The sequence below is a fragment of the Urocampus carinirostris genome, chromosome 2 (genome assembly GCF_059441175.1).
Source record: "Urocampus carinirostris isolate Australia breed hairy pipefish chromosome 2, RoL_Ucar_1.0, whole genome shotgun sequence".
Lineage (NCBI taxonomy): Eukaryota > Metazoa > Chordata > Actinopteri > Syngnathiformes > Syngnathidae > Urocampus > Urocampus carinirostris.
Genome location: NC_142350.1, coordinates 10,518,691 through 10,543,625, shown reverse-complemented (window position 1 = coordinate 10,543,625; position 24,935 = coordinate 10,518,691). Strand labels below are relative to the sequence as shown.

At 37.9% G+C, this 24,935-nt stretch overlaps 1 protein-coding gene and 1 long non-coding RNA gene across 3 annotated transcripts in view; one reads left to right on the top strand and one right to left on the bottom strand.

The window, feature by feature from the left end:
• Nucleotides 1-10,242, top strand: part of epha10 (EPH receptor A10) — a 228,162-nt gene extending 217,920 nt beyond the window's left edge. For both annotated transcript variants that reach the window (XM_088328870.1, XM_088328869.1), the window contains 5 exons: nt 378-464; nt 739-891; nt 5,345-5,535; nt 5,619-5,783; nt 8,002-10,242. In XM_088328870.1, the coding sequence (XP_088184996.1) occupies nt 378-464; nt 739-891; nt 5,345-5,535; nt 5,619-5,783; nt 8,002-8,116 (711 nt within the window). In that variant the 3' untranslated portion in view covers nt 8,117-10,242. The remainder of the gene's footprint in view (nt 1-377; nt 465-738; nt 892-5,344; nt 5,536-5,618; nt 5,784-8,001) is intronic.
• A 5,028-nt stretch (nt 10,243-15,270) lies between these two features.
• LOC148371015 (uncharacterized) lies at nt 15,271-18,947 on the bottom strand. Its single transcript, XR_015849747.1, has 3 exons — nt 18,819-18,947; nt 18,162-18,221; nt 15,271-15,289 (listed from the first exon to the last, which is right to left on the bottom strand). It is a non-coding gene; the product is annotated as an uncharacterized LOC148371015 (long non-coding RNA).
• Between the last annotated feature and the right edge of the window lie 5,988 nt (nt 18,948-24,935).

Here is a 24,935-nt window from a genome sequence, read left to right as displayed (position 1 = left end):
AAGCGAACATAATTGTCCATCATCTTTCTGATACGGGTACCCACAAAAACAAAAACTGTGAAAGGCTAGATCGAAAAATAAGAATAACAGTGTGACTTGGTCACTTTGAAATTCCACAGTTTGTATATTTCCTCTGTAGCACTCATTTTTGGTTGTACTACTCAGCGACATCTAGCGGTCAACCATCACACAGTGTCCTTTCAAAATTTTCAAAATAATTTGCCAATGGAAATAGTTTTGCGTGTTATTTTTAGTCAAACTGGCCTCATGTTTTAATGTTAGCAGTAAAAACACACTTCCAATAATGGTGTATATTCTTTTTTTGTATTATTCAATACAAGTTAGATATTGTTCTATTCGTGTCCTTGTGTGGACAGGTTTTAGTGAACGCAAACTTGGGCTGCAAAGTGTCCGGCTTCAGGCCTCTCCAAGAGGACAAGATCGAGGCAATCTACACCACGCTGGTAAGAATCCCGCAAAATAAGGAAGTATCAATTCATCTTCTCATTAAATATGCCAGGATCAGGCGCACGGGATATGTTTATTTTAATAAGATCCCGATCGCGTCATTAGCTATAAGGTTTGTTTGAGGTCACTCAATTTTGCTGTAATTAAAACGAGAGAGTTCATCAATAGGTGAACCTTGAAGTCTTTTGTATTTTTGGAAAATACGCGCCTGTAACTTTAAATCCGGTGAAAAAAATGACACGCTCAACTTGTTATATCCTGTGTTTCTAGCACGGAGGGAAGAGTGTGGTTCTGTGGACCGCCCCGGAAGCCATTCAGTACCATCGCTTCTCCTCCGCTTCGGACGTATGGAGCTTCGGTATTGTCATGTGGGAGGTCATGTCCTATGGCGAGAGACCCTATTGGGATATGGGCAACCAAGATGTAAGTGGAGCTTGCCTTTTCTCTTTTTTTTTTTTTCCTCATAGTCTAGTGAATACTGGATGTTCCTTGATACACAAAGCATTAATAAATCCTCAATAAATTGATGGGAATTTTTCACCTTTTGACCATATTGTAGATACAATAAGGTACATTGAATCATGCGGCCCACCCGCAAAAAAAGTCTTGTCATATTTTTTCATACAGAAGGTGCACTGGACTAAAATGTACGTTAAATTAAGTCTACAAAAAAAGCTACCGTGTGCATTCGCGCATGGACGTTGGGCTCTTCATAAACTTGGGGTGGGGTTTAAAAAAAATTGGCTCAGACGCTGACCCGATGTTTTCATTTATGAATACAAAAAATGTTCAGAATTTACATGTTATGTCTCTTTAGATCAGTTTCATTAAATTCGTTTTAAATTATTCACAATCAAAGCATGCAGGACAACCCGTCTAAAGAACTCTTTTTACCCCTCTGCCATCAGACTCTTACAACAGCTGCTGATCGAACAATACACCACAGACACATTCAGCACACTATATAGTGCAGGAATAGTCCAAGTATGGTCCCGTTTAGTCACTTTCAACTGTGTTTTATCTTATTGCCTTAATTCATCTCGAGTTAATCTTGTATTTTTATCTTTTTAATATTCTTTTATGTATACATGTAAATAGTTTCTTAGTTCTGTTACGCTGGCTAACTCTATGGACAGCAAAGTAAGAATGTCATTGTGCAGGGAATTGTGGTTCTTTTCTGTGCATATGACAATTAACATTTAAATTTGAATTTGAAAAAAAAAAGTCTCTGTTTCAAGCACTAAATTTGATAATTAGTTCTGTAGTAATTTTGTCGTCTATTTGTTGTAGACTACACTAAGTGTCAATAAAGACGAAGTTTGCACCCAAAGAAATATTTTATTAGTAGTATTATATTTCTGCCATTTTCCTTTGGTGGGCCAAATAAAAAAGCCTGTTGAGCTGCATCTGTCAAACAGTCCTTCCACTTCTTCACCTGCATACATTAGTAAAAGAGCTCGTATTTTGTTGAAGATGTCGTTTTCTCGATGCTCTAACATATGTGGAAGTGGAAATATTTTAACTATTGGAAAGCACTGTGCAAATCAGTGTGTTGAAATGAGGTCTAATGCCTTTTTCTATGTTATCTGTACCACTGGTGCACTAGTGGTAAGGTTTTGGCGCGCACACCACCACTACTTGGGTTTGATTCCTGTTGTATAGAATGTTTAAAGTTTTGGTCAATTATTGCCCAACAATAGTCTCAAAACCTTGTATGGTAACACACACCTATAACTACTGTAAGCATTTCCAATTTCATCCACGGTATTCTGCGTAATATTAGGCACACCGGATAATATGGTGCACTTTTACATTTCTGGGGTTTTTAGGTGTGCCTTATAGTCTTCCCATCAATGTTTCCATTTAAATTCCTTGCACAACGTCTCAGTGCAAATACATAGACTTTTCTCACTGTACTTTTATTTCTCACCTCCGTCTGTATTCATGAACGCTTTGTCCACTCGGATCTTATTAACAGAAAGCAAAGAAGCTGCGGTCGCCCAGAAAGCTTTTTTCCTGGCCTAAGCTTCCACTTTAAGTGCACGTCAGCTCCGTAACCAATCCTGTTTTCTCCTAAGGAAGCAATGACCTCTTTCCAATGGCCTGCACTTTTCCCTCCTCCAACTGCCATCTTCTTAAAGCCTCTCTTTTGCATTTATCTTCTTCCGGAAAATGTTCACTTTTTTTCCCCCTTCAAGGGTTGAAAAGATTGCAATCGATAAGGCTCCACTTGCTGCTATTATTTACGAGTGAATAGAGAGACTTGCCACTTTTTGGCCTTTGAAATTCTACTGATGGGTTTTTAGACAATATTCTCGGTGTATTTGAGCCCAAAACGGGAATACCAAGTCAGTTTTTAACATTATGAGTAGGGTATATTAACAGAACTTACCTTGCAAGCATAAAAAGTTGCTAAGTACAGACGCTCCCCTACTTACAAAAAACGGTAGATACGAACATTTCTTTTGGGATGTTGAAAAATATCCCGACATTGCTGTTAGTTAGATTTTGTATTGTGTGCACCTTTTTCCAAGTACAGGACAGTGCTGTAGTGCTTCTTTCCGCCACTACCAGCATGTGGCGCTGCAAGAGGTCACCCAGCACCCACCCCGAAGAAGAAATCCGTTCCCTCTTCCTAGTTCGTGTATAAACATTCCATACTGTATCTCCAACGCGCTAAGAACTGACATTTTTATTGTTTAATATCTCATGCATCCATTCAATATGGTTGGTGTAAAGTGTAAATAAGAGGCGAGCTGTTTCATTTGATATGAAAGTGGAATATGGAAGCATGATGCTGTTGAGAAAACGGTTGGATTGCTTTTTTGGGCCACTTTTCACCACACTGTTGTAGCTCGTCTTCCAAAAGTAAGTTAAACTTATCTTTATTTATTTCTATCGAGCATATTTTTCAATTGAATTATTTTTTTAGGACAAAACAATACAGGTTACTTATACAAGCCTTAAACATACTGATATAAACCTTAAATATACAAAATATAGCACTGAAGCAACTGACGAATGATCGCCCAGATCTTGTTCGTAAGTAGGGCGTCTCCACTGCCAAACATTATTTTTGATGATGTCATAAGCTACCATGTAGCCCCGCCACCCTACTGAGGATAAGCAGTCCAGATAATGGATGGATTTAATGCAGCATATTTTAGTTGAAGTCAGTCCTCATTGAATGATAATATATTCCAATTGTATTAAAACACAAATGAAGCCGGTATCTGATAAACCTCAAAGATCCATCTTGCTGATGAGTATGCAAATTGCAGGCTCAAAAAAGCAAGCCATTATTACTGTGTTCCAATTTTTATTGTCCAAAATTAATATGCATGAGGTAATCAGCAGGTGCAAGCATCTTTCCTTTTCCCTTTTAAATAATCTTTTTTTATAATGGCTCTCACAAAATTTCTCCCTGGTCTGGTGAATATGATCAAACTATCCATTTGCAGGGCCAAAAGGCCAATGGTTGTGGAGCACCCGGAATATTAATCTGCATTGAATTGATACATGATATCATAACGGGACCGTTGCTTGGCCTGTCCACCTGTAATTCATGGCGCCCTTTACCTGGCTGGCTTTGATTAAATGGAAATGTCAAATGCTGAAATGCATTTTATGCATGCTCTTTAGAGAGGCAGGAGTCCAGGGAGACCAATGGGTGGGGCCACATTGGCCAGATTAAGAGAAAAGTGTTGTAGGAAATAATGTGGCTGATAGATGTAATTTTTATGAGTATAGCCTGACTTTTGTTTCCTTTTCTAGAGAGGGATAGACAGATAAGACGAAATCCCCGGTGACGTGTTACTGCGAATAGTTTTTCAATGGGAACAGCGCAAGCTCTATTGAGGAGAAAATGGCCATATAGTTGGTCTCAGGGGAGACCCAAGTCATTTGATTCTTCTCTTTTAGACGAAGCAGTGTATCACGGACCGGATTGTAGAATCATTTTGAGCGGAATAATTCTGATTTTTCCAACTAAGACGATTACGGCATGGTAAAAATGCATTCCTGTTTTTCAACCCAGGCTTTGTAATGCTTCTAAAGAAAACCCAGACCATGAATTGTTATTTTTCAAAATACGATATTTTCCAGACTGTAAGACGCAAATGGGAGCCTTAGGCCTGAAAAGTGTCCATGTATTTGCACTGAAACTTCCGATTCAAAAAGAAAACTTGCCAGAAATGTAATGATCCGATACGCCTTATGTACTGCAGAGTTTGGTGGATCAGATTGGAAATGGTTAAAGTATTATTAAGTGTACATTACTACACAATGATTTACGGTATACTACTGTATTTGATCAATTGATGATCATCATTGACTCAAATGGCAATACATTGCATGCAATAGGATTCGACCCTGGGTTATGGCAGTAAGGGCGCTGATACTTTACGATTAGCCTACCAGTGGTACAGATGACATACAAAAAGGCATTGGCTCTTATCCCATTTTTACTCACAGTGGAGAGTCTATTTAACCTATCAGAATACAGAACAAAATGCAATGTTTCTTGCACTGTGAGTAAAAGTAGTATGATAATGAGATGAGCGCTAATGCATCTTTGTATGTCATCTCTCAGACACTGGTGGTCAAGTGGTCAGGCTCCAGTGCCCTGACCACTGTGACCTGGGTTCTATTCCTGTTGCAAACAATATTTTGCAATTTTGATTGTTAACACTTATCAACTGATTAATAATTGCATAACCGATAAACACGCATAACCATGGTTGCTCTTACTGTAGTCTCAATTTTATGGGCCTTATAGTCTGATGCACCTCATGTATGAAAAATTTGACACAAGTTTTAGAGAGTCCGCTTTATAATCTGTCAATTCTGACTAATTCAATGTGTTTATCTTTTTTAGGTGATCAAGGCCATTGAGGACGGTTTCAGGCTGCCTGCGCCGGTCAACTGCCCAACGCATTTGCATCAGTTGATGCTGGACTGTTGGCAGAAGGAGAGAACAGAGAGGCCTACTTTTAGTCAGATTCATTCGGCGCTCAGCAAGAGCATTCGTTCTCCAGACGCCATCGGCTCATCCACGTTAGCACGAAGGTCAAGCACTGTCAAAAGTCCGGGCGATTGTCTGCTTTCGCCTTCTGTGTATTCATTAAACGGGCGTTTGGCTTTTCTTGCAGGACCCTGACTTCCTCTATAACACTAACAGAGCGACCGCTGCCCACCTTCCCGTCCTTTAACTCGGTAGGGGAGTGGCTGGATGCCGTGGACATGGGACGGTACAAGGACAACTTCACCGCTGCCGGATACTGCTATTTGGAGTCGGTGGCACGGATGACAGTACAGTGAGTAGCTTACTTTTTTTGTCTATGTGACGACAATTTAAGACCTATGTGTTATACCAGCGTTTCTTAAGTGGTGTGTTGTGGGCCATTGCCTTGGCAAAATACCACAGTAATCAACCTCCCTGTATCGCGACTTTGTTGTCATGCATCATGTTCCGCTTTCTGATTGGCTAAACAATCGCTTCCCCTCTGTTCAGTTTAAGCTGCACTCATAAAACAAGTTGATTAACCTATATTAAGTACGTGCAAATCTGTTTCTGTTTCAAGCTTCTCTGAAAGCCATCATTGTCAACAGAACACTTTTGACCCAAAAAAGCACCAAAAGGCAAAGGGTGCTTTGCATTGCCAAAGAGGGTGGACAATTCGACACGTAAAAAGACTGTAAAATCAGTTTTCCATCATGTCCACATGATGACGAAAAAAATATAGAGTGAAATGGATAGTTTTGAATTTATCTTTATCATTTGATACGGTCTGTCAAAGAAAACTGTTGATTATATCAGCACCCTTATAACAGAAGTGCATAATTCACTTGTTTTGGGCCAAATTGAGATTTTTGCCCAAATCATTTTCCTAATAGAACGTTTTTTTCTTTCTTAATGAAATTGCCATCAATGTCAATGTTGTGAAACATTGTATGCAACTAGATGAGGGAAAAAACTGTCAGGATAAATAGTCAAAAATATTTTCAAAGCATTGCTTAGACTGGTTTAAATCATAATAATAGTGCAATAACTTTTAGCGGGAACCAAAAAAAATAAATAAATAAGTCGCAAGATCGATATTACTGGAAAACAAAGATGAGGCCTGAAAAAGACAAACAACAAATGAAAGTACCTTATTTATTAGCATGTAACACACAATTGTTTTCAACTAATAAAGAACTCAAAGCTTGGGTGTGCATTACCACATGAGGTATTACGGTAGTATAACCGTATTTGTACAATGATTGATCAATCCATACATATCATTGGGCAAAATTGAAACACATTGTAGCAACGGGAATTGAACCTGGGTTGCAGCGGTGAGAGCGCTGAATCCTATTCACTAGTCATATAGACGACATAAGTATATTTATTATACAAAAACATATTTATTTAATGCGTTTCAAAGTCCGATTCATTATCAGATATATCAAAGAATTGTTTTCTCCATTCTTACATTTGTCTCTGGGACTGTGATAATGACCTAAAATCTATATCTATATCTATATCACTGGTGGTCAGGATTTGTTGTTCTAACCGCTACATACAATGTTTTACAATTTTGTTCAGTGATATATTTCAATTGATCAGTTATTGCACAAATATGGTACCATATACAGTACAACCCTAGTGTATAAGTGCACCCGAACATTTGGTTCGTTTTAGGTTAAAAAAAACAACAATAAATATGGTAGTTTGAGCCAAGAGAAAGTGAAAAAAAATGTATATCAATGTATAATCAAGAATTAGGGGTGCGCTTTATACATGAGTGCACAATATACACAAATAACGTTTGTACTCTCAAATCCTAATCCCGATAAAAATAACCTTATTATATTGAAATATGATTTGTTGACTTACTTGGACATTTGTTCAGATAAAGCAGTTTTCTTTGGGAACCAGATTTAGGCAAAAATATCCATGATGCTCTTATTAGTGTGACGATATTATATTTTTGCCAGGTTTGTTATGCAGGCCGTATTGAAAATTAAAAATTAAATCTGATCATTTATTTCAAAACTTCCACTTCAGATGATATTTTTGTTTGCCATCATGTGGACGTTATTGGCAAAACAAAAATGTGGAGTGGAAATGCTTTTACCTTCATTTAGCATGTGGAGAAGTCCAACTTTGGGCGTGATAGAAAGCATCTTCCTTTATCTGTTGGTGTTTTTGTGTGTCCAGAGTGTTTTGTTGACATGATGGACTTTTGAGAAACTGAAGATTGAAAAGATTTCTGCGTAGGTTGGTTTTGTTGTTTTACATACAGGTATGTGTACGACTGCAACGTTATTGACGCACATGCAGAAAAAGGGCGTGGTGACTGTTCATCTGATCAGAATGCAGAACACAACGCATAATGAAAATGCGTAAAATATTTAAACCGCAATACAGTGAGGGATTATTGTATACAATTAATGTGCCATGCTGCAAAATGCCTTTGATTTGTATTCTAGTGCATACATATACTGTACATATGTTAGACCTAAACAAACTCTGTATCCCTTTTTCAGGGATGTACTAAGCCTGGGCATCACCTCCCTGGAGCACCAGAAATTGATCCTGGCCGCCATCCAGAGCCTCAGAGCGCAGGTCATCCAAATGCACGGACGCGGCGTGCAAGTGTAACCAAGGGCATCTCACGTACAACCGGATTGATGGGGTTGGAGACGAGGACGGGGACCTTGTTCACCTCTTACTCCTCGTTCACCTGCGATTCCTTTCTTATTACGCTCGCCCTCCCGGCGGCAGAGGAGTGATGTCATGTGACGTTTTTTGTGACCTCTATCTGCACTTTGACCTTCAAAAACTGTCGCTAAAACAAAAGGACTTGACTACTTTTTTCCCCTTTATCACAATTTAGATTTTTCTTTTCAACAACCTGGAGTCAAGACTGACAAAGGCAGTTCTCCACTGGTTGATTTCACTTGAAATTCAAAGGGACGTCACAACGCTATGCCAGGAGCGATCTCATATCAGATGGCAAAAGGATTTCTACAAATAATAAGAACGACAGGCTCATAATCCGCAGCGGCTGTCGATACTTGAGAAAGTGTCCAACGAGCCTTGCACGCAAACACGAAACAAAAAAAGGCCAGCAGGGGCACGTCGAGTCGTGCGTTTTATCACCCATAATTCAAGTCTTCTGTGCCCATCGAAATATTTAATTTCCCCTTTTGATCCGGGATGTCATCTTGTGATTGTTTGCTAGTTGCTACTGCAAGTAAAACTCAGGTCAACTCTGGAAGATGACCCAAATCTCATATTTATTTGTTAAAGCCTAACCTCGTTCAAAACGATTCCAAAAAGAGGTTAAAGTATTTAATGTAAATGGGAATTTTAAAAAATCAGATAAAAAAGTTTGCTAATATGCGAGTGGGACACGTTTCATATGAGACTACCAATGTTAGCTGTCGGCACACAGTATCTGTGTAATCATGAACACTTTAGTCTCTTAACACTGGATGTGGCGTGTGTGAATACAGTATTAGAATGTCATTTGATGTATTTTTTTCCCCCCATAACTACTGTATATGTTTTACCCTTACTGTTGGGTCAAAAATAATAGCCCAGATTGGGTCACTGGATTTTAGGAGTTATTGACCCATAAAATCAGGTGTAATTAGATATTTTTTATTACCAGATTATAAAGGCACACACTCAAAATTGCTTTAACTTTTTTTTAGGCACATCATACTAAAAAATGTAGAAGAACAAAACTGTAGTGGGAACAAGGTTTTCATTAAAAAAAATAATAATTTCATTGAACACAAATATTGGGAAATCTGTTTTTGAAACTAAATTAACTCGATGCATTCCATTTTAATTATGCATTTCTGTTTTTTAGGTGCGCTTTATATTTGGCAAAATGCAATAGCTCAACTTTTGTAGACTGTTAAAAGTTCAGTCAGTTTTTCAATGAATCGACATTTTTCAGTCAAACTAGTGTTATTATTGAATAAATAGAAATATGAACATGTCAATTTTTAATATTTGTGCCCCTTTTTTGCTGCATAAGCTCTAACATCCTTTACAAAAATATTTGCTTGCTGCACAGGAAAGGACTTATAATTGATTGTTTTCCTTTTTGCCCACACAATAATTCAACATGTCATACTATATCTGAATCAAATGACTCAACACACAAGGCAACCCAATTGAACTAGTTTCAAACCCAATTAGTGTTATTTTTGACCCAACCGTTTTTAAGGCGCACCAATTGTTTGTGTACAGTATCAACCCCAGCACATTTGAAAGCGAGCCTTTTTGTGAATGACTTATTTTTAAGATTTTTAGGATGCAACCGGGCTTGTATTTGCTTCGGGATTGCATTGTTCTGCTTGTTCTAGTCTCTTAGTAATTGTCCAAGAAACTTGGGCAGGCAGCTGACCAATTAAAAACGTGGGGAAATAAACGAGAATATAACGACGGGACTTTTGTTGCCACAATGATCGAAATGTAATACGATTCCCCTCCCCTGTCTTATGTTGAATACTGTAAATATGTACTTGAAAATGCTAAATCTATTTTTATAATTTGTTTGAAGAACAATGTGTTGAATATAATATCTGCTCACTGTGTACGGGGTTATTCGTTTGAATTTAGGGCCGCTGCCGACCAACTCTGGTGTTTGGAATATTTAAAACTACAAACGTCTTTTTGTTAGTTTTTGATGATTTTTACCCATCAGATACAATTCTGATGGTTGTTACAAATATGAACTGTGTTATTAAAAAAATCTACAAGCAAATGTATTATTCACGTCTTGGTAAATCTTTGCTTGTTATTATGATTTAAGGCAAAGGAAAGACCCATTGTGTGCAGTAGTAGTATCAGCTTTAAGAAATGCCATTATTCAAGTTATGACCAATTAATATTAGTGATAACTACACTTTACAAAACGATCACTAAAAAAGCATTCAAACTCCGTGTTTACTAACTTAACACTGTTAAATATCATTTCCAAAATAATTGAGTCCAATTGCATGTCCAAGTACTGTACCTAGTCCAGCCAAGCCGTATCTGTTCTCTTGTGGTAAATGGTGATATTGCAATCAAATACACTAAATCTGTGTTTGGCAACCAGTAAGCCGCAAGTTATTGTCTGAAAATTAAAATACTTGAAACTACACACTTAATATTAATAAAATACATTTTTTTGGGCCTTTTTGAGTAATTTTCCAAGACTCCAAAAATCAGTACTCACACATGCAAACGTCAATTGGACAGCGTGTATTAGCACCCCCCCCTTGTTTTTTTTTTTAATGCAGGGACATGAATGACATCCCTCTCCAGCACTCCCCCATTCCTCGCATATAATGTGTTCCGCCCTTAGCAGCTCTTCTGAAAGTAGGATGAAAGCAGATAAGCGCAGTGGAAAATAAAGCATAGGGGCTCTTTGCCATTGTTAACACATACTTAGTTGAGAAAACTTTTTAAAAGGCACCTGAAACGATGCACTCCACCTTAAACGCAAATATGGATTGATATAAATTCTCAAGTCTTCTATTCTCTCCAATTAAAAGCCGATGGCCTTCACAAAGAGCTCATTGTTCAGCCATTAAGTCGACCTGAGCCGCTTGCGCTGGTATCGGTTACGGGGTTAATGCCGCTAATCCGCTTGACTCCCCGATTCCAACTTGGGTTAGTCGCTCGGCCCCGGATGCTTTGACGAGTCCATGCTTCTCACGCTCGGCATTAACACGTGAACGCGGCAAGCTCCTCGCTCGGGGGCCAAGGGGGTTGGGAGGGTACACAACTCGCTGGTTTATTATGGAAATGTGGGTGATGTGGGCGGCGCGGATGCTTTCAAAATCGTGCATGTTCTGACAGGGAATTTGATAAGGAAGAATCTGATTCTGTATTTATTTATACGGCACGGCGGCAGTGGCATCGGCGAATCCATACTGGTAATATTGGCTTTGGGATCTGAGATAATGAGTTTCATCTGCCTTTGTTTTCAAACGTCTGAGTGCGGCACTGACAAATAAAATAACGCATTCTGATTCTTTATATCGAAAGATTAGATGAGATTTGCAGTCTTGGAATATTGTGACACTTCATTAGCACGATATTATCTCGTCCACTCCCGTGGACGGCAATAACCATCCAACAGATGTTTTTTTTTCACTATGTCTCCATTTTGGATAAATACCTTTTCTTTAGTTGTACCACCCTACAAATAATTTCATACATGTCCAGCTTTTCACTTTAAAAAACAGTTGTTATCACGCACTCTGTTTTTAGGTGCAAAACACAGTCCATCAAGAATGTAAAACAAAAACATGTGCATGTTTAAAACCAGTAGTGGCAAACTTTTAACGAAACCGAAATCTAATCAGGATCTGTACACCTTTTTAATAGACAAATCCTTCTAGAATGAATCAATTCACTTTTGTTGTGAAACCAACATTTGTTAATTGACGTTTGTGTTTGTTTTAGCAACCCATGCAATTAATATAATTTAATTTCATGTGCCCTAAACAAACATTTCACATAAAAAATATTTATGAGAGTGCGCCTTATCGTGCAGATAATGCGGTGGTAATATCAAACCAAACATTTTTTGTTGACTTTGCAAACTTTTACCAAAACCAAAATGTAATCAGGATTCAGACACCTTTAACATGGCCAAATCCGAGCAAGTTTTAAAGATTTCCAAATCCAATTTTCCAATTTCTCCACCATTAGAAGAAAAAATCTGGTGCAAATCTTACAATTCACATGTCAAGTCAAGTCAAGTCAAATTTATTTATATAGCCCTTAATCACAAAAATGTCTCAAAGGACTGCACAGGATTACAGTTACAAAATAACACAATTACCTGATCTTAAACTAGCAAACCAGCATGCGGGCAAGGAAAAACTCAAAAACCCCAGTGTGAGGAGAAAAAAGAAACCTTGAGAAAGGACCTCACATGTGGTAATCCCCCTTCCAGGATTGAACAGGGTGAATTACAATTAGCATTACTGTACACAGAATAGTAAACACTAGGTAAGATGCTGAAAATGTCCGGAAAGAGCATGACATCAACGACGACGCCGGCTGGTAAATGCAGGGGTTGGCGTGCTGCAGGTCAGACCCCGGTCCGTTGACCCGTCCCAAATCATCCTTCTCCTTCGTATCAGCCAGGCAGGCCTCAGAAAAAGACAGGACAAAACAGAATACGAGGTGGGCATCAATCATATGCTTTGGAATAGAAGTGTGTCTTGAGCCTCAATTTAAAAACTTCCGTTGAGGTTGCAGATCTTATCTCCAGAGGCAGGGCGTTCCACAACATCGGGGCCCGGATGGAGAACGCTCTACATAGTTTATCTTGCTTGAACATTTATTAAGACAAATGATTTTTAGCTCTTTAGTAAATTGCAAATATCTTTGTTTTTTTAAACAAATTTCTTCCCATTAAGGTGTTGGGCAAAAATTACAGTAATATGTAGCTTACATTATTTTTCTGTGGCAGGAAGTTCTTCCTATTAGAATACACCACTGGGAAACACTACCTTAATTTATTTTGCATGGCCCATAATTTTTTACTCCGCTTATCTTCACTAGGGTTGCAGCGGTGCTGGATCCGAGCTATCTTCGGGCAGTGGGCAGGGGACACCCTGTCCTGGTTGCCAGCTCTGTCGCAGGGCACACAGGGACAGACAACCATTCACACGTTGGCTCACACCTAGGGACTATTAGGATTGACCACTTAACATGCCACGCATGTTTTTGGAATGTGGAAGGAAACCAGAGCGCCCAGAAGAAAGCCACGCATGCACGAGAATAACATGCAAACTCCACACAGGCAGGCTGGTAGCTGGATTTGAACCCATGACATCAGAACCATGCCGCAGACGTGCTAACTACTCAGCAATCATGCTGCCCATGGCCCGGAATAAATGTCCACGATTGATACATAAACCTTGCACTGATACATGCGCATAGTGCCCTATTTAGGTGTAACATGCAGTTGTCTCATTCGGCTTGACCTGTGGGGGGTGATGACACTTGATAGGACAATGCCATACAAACTAATGCTCCTTTTAATTGTGGTAGAAATGCAATAGCAAAACGCCGCCACCAGAGAGCATTGTCAGCATCATTTTTTAAGAAGACTGTGAAAAACATGGCAACAACTCTGAGCATTTACAGGTGCTTCTCATTAAATTCAAGAACTTTTCAATCATTGAATACACAAAGCTAACATTCAAACATTCTTTAAGGATTTCATGCACCCATACGAACCCTGTCTCAGCGTATTTCAAAACGGTATATTAAAACTCATTAGGTGTCTTTAGGGGAGAAAACGCAAATATTGGTAGAGTTAGTGTTGGTGTTCTCGACTTATTACTTGTACAGCACTTTTGGCCGCAGCTATAGTTGTTGAAAATCGCTGTGAAAATAAAGTTAGGGATTAAGGATGAGGTGAGAATATTTCGCGTAAGATTAAGCGGATTAGGCTTTTCATTGTCGAGTCTTAAAAACGACATAGGAGTAAGAAAATTCCCTATTTTCTTGCACTATTGTTACGATGCACTTTCAACTTAGGTCAGTCTCCAAGCACTACCATTCACTATATTTTGCCAATTATCCTGTCATTCTTTTTATCTTATTTCGTCTTTTCAGTCTTTATAACATGTAAAACTCATCAATTTTAAGTATGTTGTTAGCAATGAAGACAATTCAAATTAACAGGAAATAAGTTACCTTATTATCCAGACCATAAGGCACACCCAAAAATAAAAATACAATTGCAGAAATTCAAAAGTGTGCTTTATTATCCAATGTGCCCTGTGGATTGGAAATACGCTAAATAAAATCGGAAATGCATAATTTTAAAAAATACATCTACACACGGTTACCCTTTAGGAAGAATCAATTACTTGTTGTTATGAAACCAACATTTTTTTCCGGCTATTTTTTTTTAATGCTCTGCCCTCTGAGATTTGACCTGCAACCTCAGAGGAACTGTTAAAATCCAGGCTTAAAACACACTTCTATTCTATAGCTTATGAATGACCTATATTTCATGTTAACAATATCTGTGTATGTTTGTTAATGCTACATCCATTGCAACCTGGTCATTCTGCAAGGGGCATTACCTCATGTGCGGTTTCTTTTTCAAGGTTTCTTCATTTTCCTCCAGCTGAGATTTTTTTTAGTTTTTCCTTGCCCTTATGTAGGTTTTAGATCAGGGGATGGTGTCATAATGGTCTGTAGTTTACAATAGTCTGTTGTCTGTGCAGCCAATTGAGACTCCACATGATTAAGGGCATCACCAATAAACACGACTTGACTTAATGCAACCCACGCACTTCATGTACCGGGTAGTTTTGATTTCATGGGCCCAAAAGTCCAGTGCACCCACTCAACAAACTCAACAGTTTGGGTTGAATAAGCTACTAGCCCTGATAAAAAATACAAATTATTTTGTGCATTTTTTTATTACAGGACTAGGAAAAAAATTAAAAATAATATCTATACTTCGTATGAGCTCTGGACAAATGGTTTAGGACCTTTATCCGCCAATTGTTGTCAGAGATGAAACAATTGGACTATTTCCCGATGTGTAGTTCTAAGTTGACTTATTTTTAGTGAATTTTTCTATACCCAGACTAGTAAAAAAAATGCAGATGTTTCCCATACATTGTATGAGTTCAGGATACACCATTCAGGGTTTTTGTAAGCCAATATTTGTTAGAGATGTAATAAATTGTACTACCCCCCGCCTAGTCAAAATGAAGTAACACTAACATAATTCTCCATACCTTTGGTGGCAGTTATTCTCAAAAAAGTCCGAGAAGTTGCAGTCATCTATACGAGTAGGCAAATAAAGTGTTAATAACATAATAACACATGATTAAATAATTTTAAAAAACTGTGTTATGTATAGCAATCCCTCGCCGTCAGACAGTTCACCTTTCACTTGCTGATTCACAGATTTTTATCATACATTGTATTATGCATTCTGGCGGGCTTAACTGTCCCTAGGAGAGTATAGGTAGTGTAAAGTAATTTAATCTGTTAAAGGTAACGTGTGTCATTTGAGGTGTCCACAAAAAAAGTGCAAGTAGAATATTTTCTCTTTTACCGTTTGTATGTGTTAACAATGTCTAACTGAGTTGAAAGAACCCGTATGCTTTTGTTTTGTCACGGCGCCTATCTGTTTTTATGTTGGCAAAGCCGTTTGGGTTTGGAACACATTCAGCAGTAGCCGTGAAGAAGCGCTCAGCTTTTTTTTTTTTAAAGAGAAAAAAGTGAATAACCCCTGCGGTAATCCCTTAAACAGATTCCCACAACAGGAAAGGGGAATTGAATACGATAGAAGGAAATGTAAGGCAAGTATTTAAAAAAGCCGACGGGAAAGTCAAGATGTAACCGCGAATCCCCGGTTGTGTTTCCTCTCCCGTCCCCTTGGATTAAAACCGGTGTCATAAAAAAGGGCAAAAGTGTCTACCTCTAAACCTGTTTGAAGGAGGAAACTCCCCCCTCGCCGTCCTTTCTTTCCCAAAGTGTCCCGCGGCTCAAATCGGCTTTGGGAAATTAATCCCTGCATTACGACGGCGTTGGGTAAACAAATGTGAGGTGAGGAATTGCCATGCTTTTCTAGGTGAAAAACTCTTTTTCCTCCTCGGGGAGAAGGATGAAGGTTACGCCAGTACGGAGACACGAGAAACAAAGGCGACGAGACCCCTTGGGGAAAAGAGAAAGGCAGTGGTTTTTTTATTTGTTTTTGAGCAACTTCGTTTCAAAATGCCAACTCGCTCTGAAGTTGGCAGAAATGCTCCAACAAAGCATCTTGCAACCCACATTAATAGCCTTTATGTGATCTGGCGGGTATCAGGATTCCAATCTTTACTGTATCAATTCTTCAAGATCACAAGTCATGGCTACTGTGACTCAAGAAAACCAGATTGTTGTTTCCTTATGATTGGCGGCATTAAACAGACTGACTCCTCACAGTGCCACAGTGGCACCTAGTGGATATTGGGAAGTACCGCAAATGTATACTAATATCACTAGAGTAGATTTAGATTTCTTTTACATTGTTGATTAATATATCACTTATAGTTTTAATAATTACAATATACAGGGTGCTTCAAAACATTTATATCCCTCGAATATTCATAATTTTATAATAAATGTATTTATTTCCCTGTATTCACTCACAATCAGAATTGTTAGAGATATAGTAAGAAAAAATAGTAATCTGCTGGAGACTCATCTCATCAGCTGCACCGCTTATCCTCAGTAGGGTCGCGGGGGTGCTGGAGCCCATCCCAGCAATCATCGGGCAGTGGGCAGGGGACACCCTGAACTGGTTGCCAGCCAATCGCAGGGCACACAGGGACAGACAACTCACTCGCTAAGTCACACCTAGGGACAATTTGGACTGGCCAAATAATCTGAAATGCATGTCTTTGGAATGTGGGAGGAAACCGGAGTGCCCGGATGAAACCCACGCAAGCATGGGGAGAACATACAAACCCCGCACAGTAAGGCCGGTAGCTGAATTTGAACCCACGCAGGAGGTTCCCACGACCTCAGAACTGTGCCGCGCACGCGATAACCACTGCTTCGCCGTGCTGCCAACTCTGCTGGAGACTGTTACCCAAAATATGCTCCAGCGTGTTTGGCATGAGCTTCATTACCGACATGACATATATTGTGTCACAAGCATTGTGCACATTGAACACAAGCCACATGCTTTAGAATGTCTCATTAATTTTCTGAAGAATAAATCTTATGATTTTCAACGGTAATACTTTTTAATTTCATTTGGTTGAATCATGTACGGAGATATTTACATGGTATATATATTTTTGAAACACCATGTACATATCCAAAACGAATTACAATTGAAGAAAATTTGAGAATATGTTTTTTTATATTTATCTGGAATATACTAGAAACTAGACTGTATTACATACGCTAATGGCATTAAAACGGTATGGCACCAAGTGGTGATTTTTTTTTCACATGTATTTCTATTACAAATGTGTCTTTGTACTTTATGCAACGACTTCAAAAAATGCATGTCTGTTAGCGATGAACAGAAGCTATTGACTTATAATAAATGCTTAATGTCTGATATTCGTAGGTACATTAAAAACGAGAAAAAAAAGAATGACAGGTTGGAACCACAGGCTTATTAGACCCGCCCCCTAAATAAATTTAGATGCTTCTTCAATCATTTCAACTAATTATTATGTCTTCTGTCCGAAAGTCTTTCTTTTGTTTTAAGTATGAAAACAGTCCTATCTCATGTGACTCCCGAAGTGTGTTGAAATGTAAATATTTTTTCTTTTATTGTCTTGTCATCCAAGGATCAATATTAGAGTAAATGACTGAAATTCAACCCAAAGTTATGTTGGATTTTTTTCTTGAGTAGCTTTTAGCAGAAAATTATGATTACACAGTTAACGCTAAAAACTATTACTTTTCAAAATATTACAAAGAACATGGTACTGTAATAAGAATATATAAGCCAGGGGAAAGAAGCATAAATAGAGCAATATTGTACTACTTGGTAGTATAATTCCTCCTAATAAGAGTGAACTCATTTAGTATCTAAAGTATAAAAAAAATACCAAATATACACCTTCAAAACAAGGATAAATGGTAACTGATAACCAAAATAATTAAATGTATATGCATGATTTGTTCTTGGAATAGTAAATCTTACCTGAAGAAAAAGAGAAAAATCCTGCCATCTCTTGTATTCAAAATTGTCGCATTATTCTCTCTGAAAGTGGGGAAAAACAAAACATAAATTTGGTTACCCTCAAGTTTATAGAACATTATCATTGTTCAAATCCATACTATTTGTACAGTACAGATGCAACTTTATCTTTTAACATTCACTTTTTGGGCAGATTGAAGAAAACAATTTATTCAAACCAATACATAAAATATGTTATGTTTTATGTGTATAGTTTTTGCGTAATTTTTTTTAATGAAAGTGGGGCTGTTTGGGGGGGGGGACTAAAGCACGGTTTTATGTTGTTAAATGAAAATAAATTATGAAATAAATTCAAAAATAATTACACTGTATAGTTAAATCTACGTCTGAAAAGTGGGAGGAAAAAACACAGAAAATTGACAGAAAAAGAAAACGCTAACATTTGACGGAGAAATAATGCATGAATAATAAGTTAAAATGTGCTATAAGAGAAAAAAATATACAATAAAACCAAAATACATTCTGTTCTATATTCACGTAACATTACAAAAAAGGGTGGTTGCGATAGCAGTTTAAAAACAAAAACGCTTGAAACACTGAACATGAAACTAGAACTCAATGTGTTAGAAAAGTGAACACGTATTATGAATTCGCCCAAACCTTAAAAGAAGTCGTTTGACGAAAATATTGGACGAAAATGTCCCTTTTTTAAAAACTCAAAACAACGTTTAACGCTGGACGTCATCTTGCCTCACCTAATTAATTTCAGCTAGTTACGGTTGACCCACTAACCCAGCGTCCACTTTTCAAACTTCACAAGTTGTAATATATATACTGTATATAGACATACTGTAAAAGCAACGTATACATCTAAATCATTTTCATTTTCTATCGTATTTCCTGAAACAGCAATATAACTCTGTTATCAGTGAAAGCATTTCTCATACTCGCCGCAAGGAAGCAGTAGTGTAGCACCTTAATACGATCGTGTCTGAAGCATAGACTACATTTAAACCTCATCGCAAAGATTACTTTGTCAGCGTGTCTGCCATAATTGAGTAATATATACATAAATTAGATATATGAAGATCCAACGTGAATCAAATTTAAATTGTAGTATAATACACTTCAAAGTGTGTAATCTTGCATTCAATACGTTGGTGATTATCAGATTTAAGATTGGTGTGATCTGAATTATTACGTTATCGTGCTATTTTTTTTACGTATGATCAGAAAATTAAAATACAAAATTAAAAGTGTAGGTTTGGAATTATTTTGTGTAGGTTTCTACTGCTGTAACATGCCTGCAACACCATTGCAAATGTAAATTTAAAAATACACCAGTTTGTTCTCTGATACAGTAGGTGAGAGGGGTAAGTAGTGCCAAATTTACTTAAAGTGCCTTTTAGACAAGGGAATAACAGGAATGCCTCCAACTCAAATTCAGTCGTATGCAAAAGTTTGGGCACCCCTGATCATTTTCAGGTTTTTCATTTATAAATCATTGGTTGCTCGGATCAGCAATTTCAGTTATATGTATATATGTCATATAGCAGACAAACACAGTGATATCTGAGAAGTGAAATGAAGTTTATAGGATTTACAAAAAGTGTCCAATATCTACTTAAACAAAAGTAGGCAGGTGCATAACTTTGGGCACCCTTGTTGTTTTATTGATTTAAATACCTTTAGCACTAATTATTGGAACACAAAATGTGTTTGGTAAGCTCATTGACCCTTGACCTACATACACAGGCGAAGCCAATAATGAGAAAGGGTTTGTAAGGGGGCCAGATGCAAGTTGTTCTCCTCTTTGCATCTTCTCTGAAGAATGGAAACATGGGAGCCTCAGAACAACTGTCAAATGACCTGAAAACAAAGATTGTTCAACATCATGGTTTAGAGGAAGGATACAAAAAGCTAGGTCAGTGATTTCAGGTGTCAGTTTCCACTATGAGGAACATAGTGAGTAAATGGATGAACACAGGCACAGTTCTAGTTAAGGCCCGGAGTGGCAGGCCAAGAAAAATCTCAGATAAGCAGAGGCGAAGGATGGTGAGAACAGTCAAACTCAAACCACAGACCAGCTCTAAAAACCCACAACATGATCTTGCTGCAGATGGGGTCACTGCGCATCGTTCCAACTATTCGGCGCACTTTACACAAGGAGAAGCAGTATGGGAGAGTAATGCGGCAGAAGCCTTTTCTGCGCACATGGCACAAACAGAGTCGCTTGAGGTATACTAAAGCACATTTGGACAAGCCAGCTTTATTTTGGAATAATATGCCGTGGACTGATGAAACTAAAATGTAGTTATTTGGACATAACAAGTGGCGGTATACATGGCGGAAGAAGAACACAGCATTCCAAGACACACATTTGCTACCCACAGTAAAATTTAGTGGCGGTTCCATCATGCTGTGGGTGTGTGGCCACTGCACGTACTGGCAATCTTGATTAAGTTCAAGTTCGCATGGATTCCAGTCAGTATCAGCAGATTCTTGCGAACGACGTTCTAGAATCAGTGACAAAGTTCAAGTTGCGCCGGGGCTGGATACTTCAACAAGACAACAACCCCAAACACTGCTCAAATTCTACTAAGCCGTTCATGCAGAGGAACAGGTACAGTGTTCTGGAATCGCCATCTCAGTCCCCAGACCTGAATATTATTGAAAATCTTTGGTGTGATTTAAAGCGGGCTGTCCATGCTCGGAAACCAATCAAATCTGACTGAAGTGGAGATGTTTTGTCAAGAAGAATGGTCGAAAATACCTTCAACCGGAATTCAGACCCTCATTGGAAGCGTTCAGAGGAGGTTATTTCTGCAAAAGGTGGCTCTACTAAATATTGATGTCATTTTTCTGTTGGGGTGCCCAAATTTATGCACCTATCTACTTTTGTTTAAACAATTATTGCACACTTTCTGTAAATCCTATAAACTTCATTTCATTTCTCAGACATCACTGTTTTTGTCTGCTATTTGATATATTTAACTGAAATTGCTGATCCGAACAACCAACGATTTGCACTGTAAAGGAAAATCTTGAAAATGATCAGGGGTGCCCAAACTTTTGCAAACGACTGTATGTACATATAGTTTAGGATGCTGTGCATTCCTGGGAACAATCACTTTGGATCTTGAATAAACTGTTTGAGAACTTTAACTTTAGAAAAAAATGTGGTTTTGTGGCACAACTTGCCCCCAGTGCTGGGTAAATCATGCCATTAGTCAGAATACAGTAGGGCAAATTGTGCCGTTGATAACTGAAGTAAAAAAAGATCATTATAATCTCAGAAACGATAATGCCATATAAAAGCAAGACAATTTCAATGCAAAAGTACTCGTTTAATGTTTATTTAAAGTTTTAACATCATCATGAGTCGATTTGCTTCAACAAGGCCTAGCGCAATAAGAACACATGCTCAGAACAAAATGAAAATGGAAGATTCAGCCAACTAATGGTCATTCCACTGTTCAATTCTGCAGGGGAATGTTAACTTGTGCTCCCTTCTGGCTGTACCACTAAGCTTTTGTGGTGTGGGCAGTTTCTTGAGCACATCACCTCTTGGGATGACATCTTCATAATTTGCTCTAAATGTGAAGATGGGGTTTCCGTCAGCAGGCCTCTTACAACATTGCTTCGGAAACTTTGCATTGATCTCGTCCCCTTCAACATTCTCTACCAATCCAACATAGTTATGGGTTTTGGATTTTTTACCTGCTAAGTTCACAATGACAAAGTCACCAGCAGACAGATCCCTGTCACTATCATCGTCGTTTTCATAGTTTTCTATATTTGTACAAACACAGAAATCAAAACACCCTAATCATAGAAATTTTACTTCGGAGGGCGAAAAAATGTTTTTTGAACTTAAATATTCTTAACTCTCAAGAAACCTGTCTCCCTTCTTTGCCATCCATCCATCCATTATCTGCACTGCTTATCCTCAGTAGGGTCACGGGGGTGCTGGATCCTATCCCTGCTATCTTCGGGCAGAGAGAAGGGGACACCCTGAACTGGGTGCCAGCCAATTGCAGAGCACACAGAGACAGACAACTCACTCGCTCATTCACACCTAGGGACAATTTGGATTGGTCAATTAACCTAAAATGCATGTTTTTGGAATGTGGGAGGAAACCGGAGTGCCCGGAGGAAACCCACGCAAGCACGGGGAGAACATGCAAACTCCACAAAGAAGGTTCGATTCCATGACCTCAGAACTGTGCTGCACACGCGCTAACCACTGCCCCGCCGTGCTGCTCCCTTCTTTGCATGATGAGTATAATGAATGGCTCTTTGAAAATATGTGGTCACATGACCAACTTCTTCTATGGTTTTCTAAATAACCGGAGTGGCACTACTTGCCCATGGTCACAAATTACCCCACTCTCCCCTAACACATAGAATTATCGTACTAGATTACATGAAAGGAGATTCTAATACACTAGAATACGGCAAAAATCTAATAAATGCTTTTTATTTATGGACAAGTACATCCAACAAGGGACGCTGTTTTAACAAACACCCAAACACGTAAGAAGAAGTTATTCAAAATATGCAAGCTCAAGTTTATATAACATTGTCCATCAGCTTTGATGTGCACAGATGTAACACAATTTTTATCATTAACAATCGCCCTTTAGGCTGTTACAAAATCAACGACTTAATAACCAGAATACGTTTTTCAGGAAGTAAGTTTTTATTGAATTAAATGAAAATAACAAGCCCTAGAAGTTACCGGTATGTGCTATTTTAGATGACTGCAATGCAATTTTGGACGTTCCTAAAGCAGATATATAAATAAATAAACTGAATAATTCACAGTTTATTCTTGAGTACGGTAACAATTTGTATTATTGAAGTAGATAAATAAACGGCGATAAGTGAACACTAAAATGTAAAAAGTCAAATAAAAACAAAGTTTTATTTATAGACAAGTATGTACAGCAGGTAACGCTGTTTCAACAAAAACCTAAGCGCATGAAAATAGCTCAATCAAATAATATGCCAATGTCACCACTTTTTTTTTACTCATTTAGTGTTAAATGTTTTATTCACTTAAATCCTGTCTCATTATGTTCGTTATTTTTCAAAGAGTAAACAAACATGTATATGCTGGTGGGAAAAACATAAAATAAAAACAAAACAATACACAGATGTATACAGTGGGACCTCGCTACTTCGCGGTTCCACGTTTGCGGGTTCAGAGCTTCGCGGGTCAAAAAAATTATGATAATTATGACATATATATATATATATATATATATATATATATATATATATATATATATATATATATATATATATATATGTATATATATATATATATATATATATATATATATATATATATATATATGTATATATATATATATATATATATATGAAAAATAATATGAACAGAAAAATCAGAGCAAACTTGAAAGTGAATTATCCCCAAAAGGAATATCGACAATAAGATAGTAAACAGTAAGACATCTATGTGTATTTTAGTACTGTAGGTATGTATTTCATAAAAACAATTTTTCATTAAAAATGTATAAATTATTCCTATGAATCAACGGTGAAACTAATCTAAAAGCTCACGTCAATCAATTATGACCTGACGAAACTGTTTTATTATTACACATCCAAAATTACAATAAATATCGATACCTAAAAACTGCTGAGCCATTCTGACAAGCAGAGGCCCTCGACCTTGACAAACCAGTTTAGTGATGTTTCAATCATTAGCTGAGTGGAAACATGATTATCGCTCATTAAACCCACAAACAAAAAAGAATGATGGCAACAAGGAGCTTAGCATTTGAACTGGAAGAGAAGTTCAAGCAATTGAAAGAACAAAAAGAGGGAATGATAAAGATCTATGGTTTGACGAACAAACCCGTTAACGACACTGAACGAGGGGGGGAAAGACGGAATACAATTCTGCCGTGACTAGGGTTTCTATCATACCTATCCGAAAAGCGCTAATGCAGTGGACACAAAAGATAGTAATATTTGTAATGGTAGAGCTTCCCTTTTTTCATACTTTAGCTTAGTTTGGGCTAGGATGTAATGTTGCAAGTGAGCAAAGATATGGGTTGACATAAAAAGCTGTCAATGCCACTGAAAAAAAGAGGCAAAGAGACAGAGTTAGTCATTGCTGTGAAAGTGTTAGCTATTTTGGTTATTGAGCATTCGAAAAGCACAAGGGCAGTGGTAGAAAAAGATAATTATGGTAATGGTAGCGCTACATGTTTTTCCCAAAGTTTAACTTAGTTTTGGGTAGCATGTTATGTTCCAAGTGAGCTAAGCTGCGGGTCGACGAATAAAGACGTCATTGGCACTGAGCAGAAGGGGAAGAAGACGAAGTAAATCTTTGCTGTGAAAGTGTTGGCTATTTTAGCTATCTGAAAAGAGCTAGCGCAGCGGTAACAAAAGGTTATAATGATAATGTAAGCACTTTCGTCAAAGTTTAGCTTATTTTTAGCTAACATGTATTGTTGCAAGTGAGCTAGGTTTCAGAAAGACAGTGAGACCGACAAAATACAACAAAAACCGAGATCCAGACAAGTAATCTGTCTAATCCACAAAGCTGTGAAAACCACTGGGGAGGGAAAAGGGGGAGAGAAAAACATTAGAAGGGGGTTAGCAAGAGGGCTAATTTCAAACTAATTTGGCTAAGGTGATTAAGTGAGACTGGCTTGAGGATCAAATAAGTCATAACCAGACCTGTGATACAACTTATTTTGTTTAAATAAAAAGCTACAACTGATAACTCCCACCTTACAG